We start from the raw sequence: 11,417 nt of genomic DNA, 5'->3' as shown, positions 1-11,417 counted from the left end.
GCCGAGGGGCCGGGCCTCCCCCCTCTCCCGGCACGTGGGTCCCTTCCTGTCAACACCGCGCCGCCGCGGCCTTCACCCCGCCGCCTTTCGCGGCCCTGCGTGGGGAGTTCAAGTTCCTGGCGCTTTCCCTCCGCTTTCAGTGCTTCTGGTGAAAAGCCTTTTTAAAGGGAAAAACCTCGTTTCCCTGCCTGAGGATTGATAGGTTTTTATTTTACCTTGAGGCTTATTTGCGCTTGTTTTTAGCGGCGAGGCCAGTTTGGCTGTTTAGTCGAGCCAAGCTTGAACAGCAGTAGATGCCTCCACCATTATGGAGGCAGAGAGCTAGAAATGTGGAATGAGTAACGGTGATCCTGGAAAAGGTCCTACACAGCCCGGTCTCTTCGGTGAATTCAGTAGTAACTTCCCGTGTAGGAAGCTGTGTCGTTAGCCTTGAGTGTCAATGTCGTCTTTATTTTCCTCCATTTCTTCTTTTCTTGCATTCAACTGGCTCCCTCCTCTGACATACGCAACGTTATCTACCAGTGGTGAGATGTCAGAATTAGTAAGTAGAATCACTGGATATGCATGAACTTTGCTCTTCCAAGAGGGAAAACTTTGTTTAGTGTTTTTTTTATTTATTCCTTCTTAAAACTGCACCCAGCTTCTGGTGATGTGGTATGATCTTCTAGTGACTACAAGGTAGCAGTCTTTTTCTTCTTATTTTCTTGGCAGGAGTGAAATATCTTTCCACATACCTAGTGGGAGGGTCATTAAGAAAGACCAGAAATGGATGTATGGGGCAATACGTTTCTCTGCCATGTTTCTCTTTAATTGTTTCATTCTTGGTTGAATCAGCAGTAATTTTTCTTCTTGACCAACTTTTAAGCTCCAGGGAGTTTTGCGTTAATTGTCTTGGCTTGGTGTAGGATACAAAATCCTTTTGAGCCCTTCCCTTAGAGTCTGGTTCCTAAAGGAAAATCGTAATGGTGCAGAAAATACACATTTCATCTTGGGAGTAAGTGAATATACTTGCAGTCAGGTATCTGTACAGTACAGGGTTCACTGTATGAAATAATTTTCTTCTGAGGTCGCTTGGATATATATTTTAAAGCCCTGTGAATTAAAAAGTTTGTATAGGACTACTGTGAACAATAGGCCGATGCCAACTGATACCCTGAAAATTATCAGGGGTGTGTGTAGAGCTTGAAAGAGCAGTAAATTCAAAATGTAATTTCTAAACTGTATTTTTTTTTTAAAGACTTCCTATATTTATTTTTCTTGATGCCAGGAATGGTTTTTGTTATCTGAACAGATGAAGGCTGCCTTTAAAAGGCGTAGCTTTTTGAAGTGGGATATATGGAATGAGGATTGCAAAGCTCCCTCACAGGAGGCACAGGGGTGCAGAACAAGGTGGTATTTTTTGATAGGGTAAGAAGTAATATTTACTTTTTTTTTTAGTGTTTAATGTTTCATCCCATTATTAAGCTTTAATATTTAATATCTGCCTTTAAAAAGAATTAAATCATCAGGTTACCTTTTCTTTGGGCTGTCTTCATGTTTGTGTACAAAAATGCTGGGTTTTGAAGTTTGGCAGAGAATTGCATTTTGTTATCCCTATGAAATTATATCTAAATTTTGAAGTGGATGTTATAAATCGTAAAAATCAGTTTACATGTCCTTAGTAACAACCTTGTGAAAAATTGTTTCACTTTTTCAAAAAGGACTTAAACTCCAAAGATTCTGTTTTTCACAACTTTGTCCTAGGGTCTGGCATCTTTGTCCTGGTCAGGCTCTGAGTTTACAGATGATGCCTGAGGTGTTCCAGGTCAAGAGAAGAAACAGTTGGCTGGAGTGTAGGAAGTACAACAGCAAAGAGGAAATGAAGTCATAGATCAGGTTATGACATCTGATGAAAGCTGTGACTGGACTTGGTGGAGGACCGGTGTTTAGACTATTTATGGAAGAGGAGGAAGAAGCTGAAACTGTGTGAGAGACTGGGGAAGGGGCAGTAGTAGACGTGGATGTCCTAAAGAACTGTCTTTTGGGTGAGAAAACTGGACAAGGAGACAGAGATGGGGATTGAGATCAGATCTTGAGCTCAGCGCTGGCGAAGAGGAACTGGAGCTAGTTTGGTGAACAAGGGCAGAAAAGACAGAAAACCCCCAAGGAATTAAAGGGGGGTAAGGAGAGAATGGAGAAGAAGAATCTGAAATGAAAATACAGAAATTGTGTTTCACAGAGTCACAAGAAACAAGGGTAAGAATTTGAGGGGGTTAAACTGACTGGGATAAAACAGAGTCGGAGGAGTGGGAATTCAGAAAGAATAAGAAAGTAACAAAAGACTGGGACAAGAAACACTAGGTAGAAGACAGATGAGCTGGAAGAGCGTGTGCCTACAAGCATAGACTAGAACTCTGATAATTTCTCTAACTGGCAAGTATCAGTGAAACCAAATGATAAAACTTACCCTTTTCACTCCTTCAAATACTATACAGCAAAGGAGATGGCCCGATGTTTCTGTTCTGAAGCAATTAGGAATATTAGCAGTAAAATCCACGTGAGGGAGTTCTGCCGAGTTTTTGGTTTCTTTGACTTGGAGAGCTACAACAATCTAACGACAACAGCAGCAGCTTCAGGAAATGCCAGAATGAAAGCTGATTGAAAAGCCTGACTTAGCCCCATCCCCCAATGTGTCATGAAGGTCTGTGATTGCATATTAACAGTATTTTTTGCTGAAGAATCTAACTTTTCGCTGCAGGTTAGTTAATGTATAATGAATGAGTATCTAGTTAAATGTTTGTTTTTACCTTATTTTGTGTGGCTTCACATCTTATTTGTAGCATACAAGTTAAAATGCTTTGAAACAAACATTTGCTGGTTTGTTTGTTCCCCCCCCTCCCATTCTAAGTTCCTGTGTTCATCATACAAATGGTGATACTACATGAGTTAGTTTGTATTCTACCTTAGACTTTTAAGATATCCTCACTTTATATGTTGAGGCCTGAATCACAGAAGTTCAGGTTAAAAGTATCTTCTGCTATGGATACTTATTTTCAGATGGCAATGATGTAATACAAGGCACTTTTCAAAGAGTGATACAGGACTTTACATTTGAAAACATTACTTCCTTTAAGTTGCAGTTGTGGGTTTTTTTCCCCAGCACCCTGCTATGGTGGACCAAGGGTGGTAGTCACTTAAACCCCGTTTTGCTAATATCAAGTAAAAACCTTATGGTGGAGGATAGAATTTTCGTTTTTTGGGATATTATGTGATTGCTCTGATGCTGTACTTTCATTTTCCTACAGGCCCCTGCAAAAGGCATTATATGCCTTTTGCTAAATAGGTGCAAAAGAGAAAATATTCAACCCAGACAGGAGCCTAAATTCTGGTGTTTCCTAACTTCTGAGTGTTGGGCATAACAAATTGAATAAAATGTGTAATGTGGCTGTGTGTACGGAATAGATTTGGGACATTTTATTTTAACATTTAGGAATCATCACTTCTGTAATTTTTGTAGAACCACAGGAAAAGAAGGTTAGAGGACTCGGATACCACCTAATTTACTTTTTTTCCTCTAGATAAGATCAACTACATTTATGTAATTTTGGTCAAATACATGCTTTGCCTGGTCTTGGTGGTCTGATGATAGAGATTGTATGTCATAGCTGAATACTGTCTAGATGTACAATTAATACAGCTGAACATTTTTTCATAACATCTAACTTCAATCTTTGCTCTATTTTAAACCTATTTCTTCTGTCTACTATTAATTTGGCAAATACATTGTCTTTTTTTCTCAACAGGCAGCTTTTTGCCTATTTAAGGTGAAGAGTTGTTGACTTTAAAGTTTCCCTGTTCCAGCCTCAATGATGCGGAAAGAGGGTAGGGAAAAAATAAGCCTCATGTTTCATTGCCATGTGTATTGATTTATTTCTTTTCTAGGGATTCCTTTTGGAAAATGCCAAACCGGAGGTTTGCTGATGGCGAGGTGGTGATGGGCCGTTGGCCAGGAAGCGTTCTGTACTATGAAGTACAAGTGGCTAGTTATGATGATGTTTCTCATCTTTACACTGTTAAGTACAAAGATGGGACTGAACTTGCGTTGAAAGAAAGTGATATAAGGGTGAGTGCACGTTTATATAATTATCAGTGTTTCTAATGGAAGATTATATTGATTTTGTGATGTAGATAAAAATAGAACTTATAATTGGATAGTTGCCTTGCAAGTTTTCATTCAAGGAATTGGTGCCTTCAAGGAATTGGTGCTAAATAATAGCTCTTTCCGACGTGACATCTCAAGTAGAAGTTCAGAATGCTGACCCTCTTTTTAAAGAAGCGTGATTGTTTTCTTTATGTTGAAAAAACAGTGATGCCTTTGGAGAAAAACAAGTCTGATTGTTCAGAAACTCTATAGCATGATTATTCATGAAAAAGTGTTTTCGGGTAGTTTATAAAGCTAGTAATCAGAGGGTTGATACTAATTTGACTTTTTTCCACTTCTAAATAAGAAAATTCGAAAACAAATGCAAGCAGGTAGTTAAGGATCACTGTAAATGTAAATAGCGCATACCCTTTAAGCACATACTTAAAAGATCTGTGAATAGCTTGTACTGTTTTAGGTCCCCAAAGGTTTCATAAAGTATTTTGCTCTATTTGTGACAATTAGGGGTCATGAAAAAGGATCATGTCATATGTATATGAGCACATCCTTTCCTCTTTACGTATCTTCATCTGATTTAGCTGACTTGGGGTTTTTTAATGTTGATTTGAACTGTGTTGCCTTAAGCAGGTCATTGCATCTTGATATGCCAAATGTATTAATAAAGCTAAGTAATTGAAATGATAGCCATCTCTTAAGGCTTAAGAGGGTAGTATGCTTAAGAGCTTGGTGCTCACACTGATAGCTTACATCCATATCCTGATTTCTGTAGCTTTGACAGAAATTGTCAGCAGTTGGACTTGGGACAGGATTATTTGGGTATGGCCAGCAAAATAGTATGCTGTAGTTTCTTAACAGCCTTTGTACAGCATCAGTAAAGGAAATAAGAGACAATTCTGTAGAACTATATGCCAGAGTCCTCATCACAAAAAACCCACAAGTTTCTAAAATTGTTCTTTGGAATATCTAAGACAAGATTTTGCTTTCTTCCCCTCTTTTAGTCACAATCATCATTCAAGCACAGGAAGAGCCAGTCCTCTTCAAGTTCTCCGTCCAGAAGAAGTACTAGCAGATCTCGATCTAGATCTCCTGGTCGGCCAGCAAAAGGCAGACGTCGTTCTTCTTCCCAAAGCAGAGAACATAAAGATGACAAAAAGAAAACCATTCAGGAAACCAACTTAGCTCTACTGGTATTAGGTTTTTTGTTTGTTTGTTCTTTGTGTGTGGGTTTGTTGGATTTTTTAAAACAAATTTTTGCTATTTGTGAAAGATTTGGTTTATGCATACTGGGTTTATTATTATAAAAGCTAGCTGTAGTTCATGTTCCCTGAACAACATAATTGGCTGCAAAAGTGTATTTCCGAACTGCCTTTTTTTCTTTGAAAATAGGCTTTCTAGCTTGCCGAGTTGTGAGGAAATTCTTGAAACGTAAACGTATGTTGTTAAGTTCCGTTTGAATTTGGCAGTACAGTGAAAAGTTCTTGGAATTCAAACAAACACAAATTCTTTAATATTTTAATATTGAAGTCAGTTAGCCGTATGCTCCCACTTGTGAAATGGGGCAAAGGACGTTAGCCTACTTTTAAGATGTATTGATGAACACATAGCAGGTAGGTATTCGAATTTGAAATGAAATGAGTTCTGTTTTCATATACAGTTCATTACAATAGTAATGGAAAACATGTGAAGCTTCTGTGGGAGAATTGCTGCAGAATTCAGGTGTGGAATATATATTTATGGCCTTGCTGATTGATAATATTGCAGAACTATTTTCATTATAAAAACTATCCTGTAAGGATTTATAAGTTTATCAAATATCTGGGGTTTTTAGCTGAAATTTATCATGTTTGTTCTTGGCCTTTTTGTGAAGGTTATATTGAGTACTAAAAATGGTTCTGGTGTTCTGTAAGTGAAGCATAGTAGAGGTGATGTTTCTCTATTAAGAGACAAACAGCATTTTTTCTGCCTCTTGTGCTCTTGAGATAGCTTCAAGTGATACTTGTCTGAGACACAGTCCCTTGAATTGGAAATGCCTTCTGCTGATCTATTGAAAATAGATAGGTTTTAGTTAGATTTCAACTAAACTAAACCAGACCAATCTAAACTAAATAGATAGTTTAGTAAATTGCTACTACTAAAAGCATTCTTTGGCACTGAAATTACTGTGGTTTTTGTTTTGCAGTGAACTACTTTGAGCTGTGTGACCCAGTGCATAGCCTGTGGACCATATGCTTGTTTTAAGTAGTTTGTAGCCAGCAGCTACACTTTACTTTGGACAAAAAGGTTAAAATATCTTTGGTGTTTTTCTCCTGGCTTCTAATTGAGGAGTAGGATTGATCTATTGGTGGTTGTATGACGAATGACCTGGTCCTTTCCAACAAAGCTTAAGTTGAAATAAAACAGACGAGTTGTGTCTTCCCAGAGTTGTGTAAGCTAGACTCATTAAAAGGATTTTTGCAAGATGATTTATTTGTTAGAAAGGCATTTAGTGGAAAACGAAACTTTCAGTCGTGCAGAGCAGTGGCATATATAGGACACTGAAATTTCCTCTGCTTTCCTAATAGAATTACTAAATAGACATGTATTTTGTACTTGGCAGTTCCTAATGATGAATTAAAAATAACTTGGAAGCTGTATTCTCTCTTAATTTCACTGTTAATTAAAAAAAAATTAGTAACCTTTTCCTTTTCTTAAATGAGTTTTCTTTCCTAGTTTGTGAGCTGAAACTGGCTATGCTTTGGATATTGAACCCACTTGTTTTCCTGTGGAGAAAACCGGAGCAGTTGCAGTTGAAAAAAACCTGGATTGTTAATGTTCTTAATTATTCATTATATATTTACAGATAATGCAGCTGTTATTTTCAGAAAGCTAAAACTAGGTTTTTTCTTTTAACCAGAAACTGAGTGAGAATAACACCAGAAGGTACAATGGTGAACCTGACAGTACAGAAAGGAATGACACATCCTGCATAATCTTGGAGGTATGAACATAGTCTTTACTCTTAGTTTTATGTCGCATTCTAACTTAACTTTCTCGGAAATCCCTAGAAAAGGGCAATACAATAATCAAGGAGAAATAGAATGCAACATAAAACTTAGAGGTCAAATAAGTTTACTGTTCAGCTAACTAAGTTCAGGGGAGAGGGAGATGAAGTTGTCAGAAGGGAAGAGTACTAGAGCTACGTAACATTCGTTTTTCTTGTTTGTTTTTTCCATCAAACCCTCGCTGGTTACTTGTGTTCATTCCCATGCTTTTACACTGTAAATGTTTGGCCATAGAAAGTGATTTGATTTAATTTTATTTATTTATTTATTTTTAAGCCAAATCCATTCTTTAGTCCTGATTGTTAGCTAATGCACAGTGTTATGGCAGAAAGGAGGGGAGGAGGGCAGGAATGGATGACCTGTGCTGGAACTGTTGCTGATATGTAATCATGGCCTAAGTGATCACAATGAAATTGGTTTTAGCAGTCTCTTCATAGAAACGCATAAACTTAAGTACTGTATAGAAGTAGAACACATTGTATATTGGTGTTTTATAGTGAATAATGTCCTCCTAAATAAAAAATATTGGAGTAAAATAATTGGGAATTTTTTTAGTAAATTCTTTTTATTCATTAACAGCAAAAGTTGAAACCAGACCTGGAAATAGAGCGTGTGCTTGAACAGTACAGCTTGCATCCAAGAAAAGAAGAAAAGAAAAAAGAAGAGAGACATTCGGAGAAAAAGTTTTTTGAGACAATAAAAACGATTGAGAAAGCATCATCAAAAACAAAGGAGCTAGAGTTTGGTGGAAGAATTGGTATGCGTGCAAGTTGTCATAGTAGTTGAAGATTTATGGGGTTTTATGTTTTTTTATTTTCATACTTTATATATTTTATTTTAACATATTTAAATTACGGTTTTACTTTTATGGTTTTTTTTTTTAACTTATTGACCATGCTGTCATGTCAAGAACTGTTTTTTCCAATTTTTGGACCCTGATTGCAGAATCCAGAGTCATCTGACAGGGCTTCACGTAGTCTGTACTCATATTGGTGGCAGTCAAAGAACCGTTATTATGCTTGGTTCTCTTGTGAAATATAGTGAAGACCTTGAGCCTTCCATTGCACAGTGGGATTTAAATATTTCCAAATTAAATTTAAGAAGTAACTAGCAAAGTTTTAACATTTTCAAAACCTAGGTGCTTCGAACTCGATGTTAAAGTATCCTTTATACAGTTTTTTGAACAGTTTTAAAGGAATGCACTGGGTGTGATCCTTCAGTTTGGTTATATGACCCCATATAGGAGTGAGAAGAAAGTCCTTGTATCCCGTTATGTGACTGGGGGATTGCTGCTGTCTTGCTTCAGGAATAGATAATGACACCCTCTTCTTTGTTATTGAACTTAATATCGAGCTGCTTTAGTGGGACTGAAACGATTTTTTTTTTTATTTTCTATGTTTATCTTCTAATATGGCATGACTTCTGTTTACAGGGACCTTCATGCTGATATTTTTCCTGCCTGCTACTGTATTATACTTGCTGTTGATGTGCAAACAAGATGACCCCAGTCTTATGAACTTCCCTCCTCCTCTCCCAGCACTTGAAAGTCTTTGGGAGGTTAGGGTGTTTGGTGTTTTTCTTCTGTGGTTTTTCCTTCAAGCTCTGTTTTACTTGCTGCCAATTGGAAAGGTAAGCCCTTCAGTAGCGATTGGGTCTTTATGGATAATTAATTTGTGCGTTAGGCTGGAAGGTGGGGTATGTTCTTATTGCAGTGAATTTGAAAGCAGTGAATTAGCGTTCCATATTAAGCTGGAATATGGCTACTGCAGATTTCTGTAAGCTTAAAATAGCACAGTCTTTTAAGAATTTTAATGGCTGTGCATTTCACAGTCTTACAGTAGAAAAGGCAGAAGGCATTATATAGGAGTTCAAATCAAAGCACGGTTAAAATTTGCTTGGTAGAATTCTAGAAGCGTTTTAGGTATCTGACTTTCAAATCGACAAACTGATATTCAGTTTCTTATTGATATCCAGTGTTTTGGAATGTAATCTTCACTTATGGGAAGCTATAAACCATTCTAGCCATGTGTATATCAGGCAAATGTTTCCCTCTTTTTGTGACTTGAGGGATACTGGCAGATTCTGAAAGAACACTATAATAAATAGATCATTGAATCATGTTGTTCTGTTGCTATACATGTTTACAGTGATTGGAGCTGTTCTGTTTCTTGAGGCTGGTTAGGAAGAGATTTTTTTTTTTAAAATGTTTTTATTTGAAACTTACCCTTTTTTTGATATCCAAAGTACGCTTTTGAGAATAGTGCATGATCTTCAGATTTGAATGTGTCCAACTGGTTACCTTGACTGAACGTCTTTGTGGCAGAGATAGGCTTGATTTCCCTCCCCTGCCAGTGCCCTCGGAAAGTACTTTGTTGAAACACTAGTATTTTATTCTTCCTAGGTTGTAGAAGGCCTGCCTCTTCCAAATGGAAGGAAACTGCAGTACCGGATAAATGGTAAGCATGTTGCAGTTTCTTATTCTGAAATTTGATACCGCTGTCTGATTTGCAGTGCTCAGTACCATAAGATACAAATGATGAAAGAGACACTCTATGGTCAAACTAGGTATCTGTTGTAAATCTTTCATAAAGTAGGATGAGCCTTTTCTTGGAAGAAGGTGTTTGGTAATGATCAGGAACTAACTGCCCCAAGAGCAAGACGTTACGCTATACAGGTCACCTGGTCTGCATCCAGTTGTGACTGGTGACTCCTGTCATATTCCTTGCATAATTGCTAAACGGGCAGTCGCCTGTCGGAAGTGTTAGTAATGCTCATGTGACAAGGACTGTTGCTCCCGAGGAGATGTTCAGGAGTGATCTGAAGAGATCTTATCCCATGTGTCTAGATCATCTTGGATGTCTCTGATTTACAGACTGATAAGAAGTGTGTTGTAATTGATTTAAGACGTTCTTATTCTTGCTTGGCAAAAATTATCCCATGTGTCTAGATCATCTTGGATGTCTCTGATTTACAGACTGATAAGTGTGGTGTAATTGATTTAAGATGTTCTTATTCTTGTCTGGCAAAAAACAGTTCTGAGTCCTTATTCAGATCTGATTTCACTTCCTATGAATAAGGCAGGCTTCTCATGTAGGTTTAGAGTATGGTTTAACATATTTCAGCAGTCCTGCTTTTTCAGGCTTAAATAGAAAAGTGTACTTTGCCTTGCAGGTATTCCAGACTACCTATTTGATTAATTAGTCAGTTCAAGGACACTGACTGGTAGTAGTGGAATCCAAATGTTGTATTAAAAAGTTAAGTGGGGTTTTGTCATAGTCTGGTAAGATGCACTATTTTAAAGTCGGAATAGGGCTGTAAATCATAGAAGCAGAGTGAATTACATCCTGCAGAAGTGAGTCATATTGAGGCTGCCTGATAACTTTTTTGGTTTTGGACTTCTGTCTTTAGTAGGGGCATAGTCCTGCAATTTTATTCTGATAAAGGGAAGAAGGAAATAAGCTACATGATTTGGATGGTTTAAAAAGGAAAAAATTAAAAAAAAAAACAACCCAGAAGCCATCTTCTTGCTGCTTCAAAGGCTAATTCTCAAAGCAACTTTGAAAGCCTTCTTGAGGAAAGGAAGAAGACCAGTGACAGGACAAGAGGCAATGGACACAAACTGAAATACAGGAGGTTCCGTCTGAACATCAGGAAACACTTTTTTTACTGTGAGGGTGACTGAGCTCTGGCACAGTTTGCCAAGAGAAGTTGCGGAGTCTCCCGCCTTGGAGATACTCAAAAGCCGTCTGGATATGGTCCTGGGCAACCAGCTCTAGGTGGCCCTGCTTGAGCAGGGGGGTTGGACTAGATGAGCTCTGGAAGTCCCTTCTAACCTCAACCATTGTGACCCTGTGAAAGGGTTCATAGAAGGTATTTAGGTGAGAGCTGTGTAGAACTGCCTGCTTATATTTGGACATCATTCCATTCTACATGATTTTATACTCTAAGTACAGGAGTTTTGCGTTCAAGTTTTGACTTGATAGTTATTTTAATACTTTAATTACTGCTATCTGTATCGAGGTATATATGAAGATAACTCATAGAATCATAGAATCATTGAGGTTGGAAAAGACCTCTAAGATCATCGAGTCCAACCGTCGACCCAACACCACCACCCACTAAGCCATGTCCCTAAGTGCCACATCTACTCGTCTTTTAAATACTTCCAGGGATGGGGACTCCACCACTTCCCTGGGCAGCCTGTTCCAATGTTTCACCACTCTTTCAGTAAAGAA

General features: G+C 37.9%; 1 protein-coding gene across 1 annotated transcript in view; it reads left to right on the top strand.

Annotated features, from left to right (window-relative positions):
• Nucleotides 1-521: 521 nt before the first annotated feature.
• Nucleotides 522-11,417, top strand: part of LBR (lamin B receptor) — an 18,006-nt gene continuing 7,110 nt past the window's right edge. The window contains exons 1-7 of the mRNA XM_009273844.2: nucleotides 522-541; nucleotides 3,922-4,102; nucleotides 5,140-5,328; nucleotides 7,035-7,118; nucleotides 7,762-7,939; nucleotides 8,615-8,811; nucleotides 9,584-9,638. Coding sequence (XP_009272119.1) covers nucleotides 3,938-4,102; nucleotides 5,140-5,328; nucleotides 7,035-7,118; nucleotides 7,762-7,939; nucleotides 8,615-8,811; nucleotides 9,584-9,638 — 868 coding nt within the window. The 5' untranslated portion in view covers nucleotides 522-541; nucleotides 3,922-3,937. The remainder of the gene's footprint in view (nucleotides 542-3,921; nucleotides 4,103-5,139; nucleotides 5,329-7,034; nucleotides 7,119-7,761; nucleotides 7,940-8,614; nucleotides 8,812-9,583; nucleotides 9,639-11,417) is intronic.

This window comes from Aptenodytes forsteri, unplaced genomic scaffold, assembly GCF_000699145.1.
Source record: "Aptenodytes forsteri isolate BGI_AS27 unplaced genomic scaffold, ASM69914v1 Scaffold319, whole genome shotgun sequence".
Taxonomy (NCBI): Eukaryota; Metazoa; Chordata; class Aves; order Sphenisciformes; family Spheniscidae; genus Aptenodytes; species Aptenodytes forsteri.
This window is presented reverse-complemented; position numbering and strand designations above follow the sequence as displayed.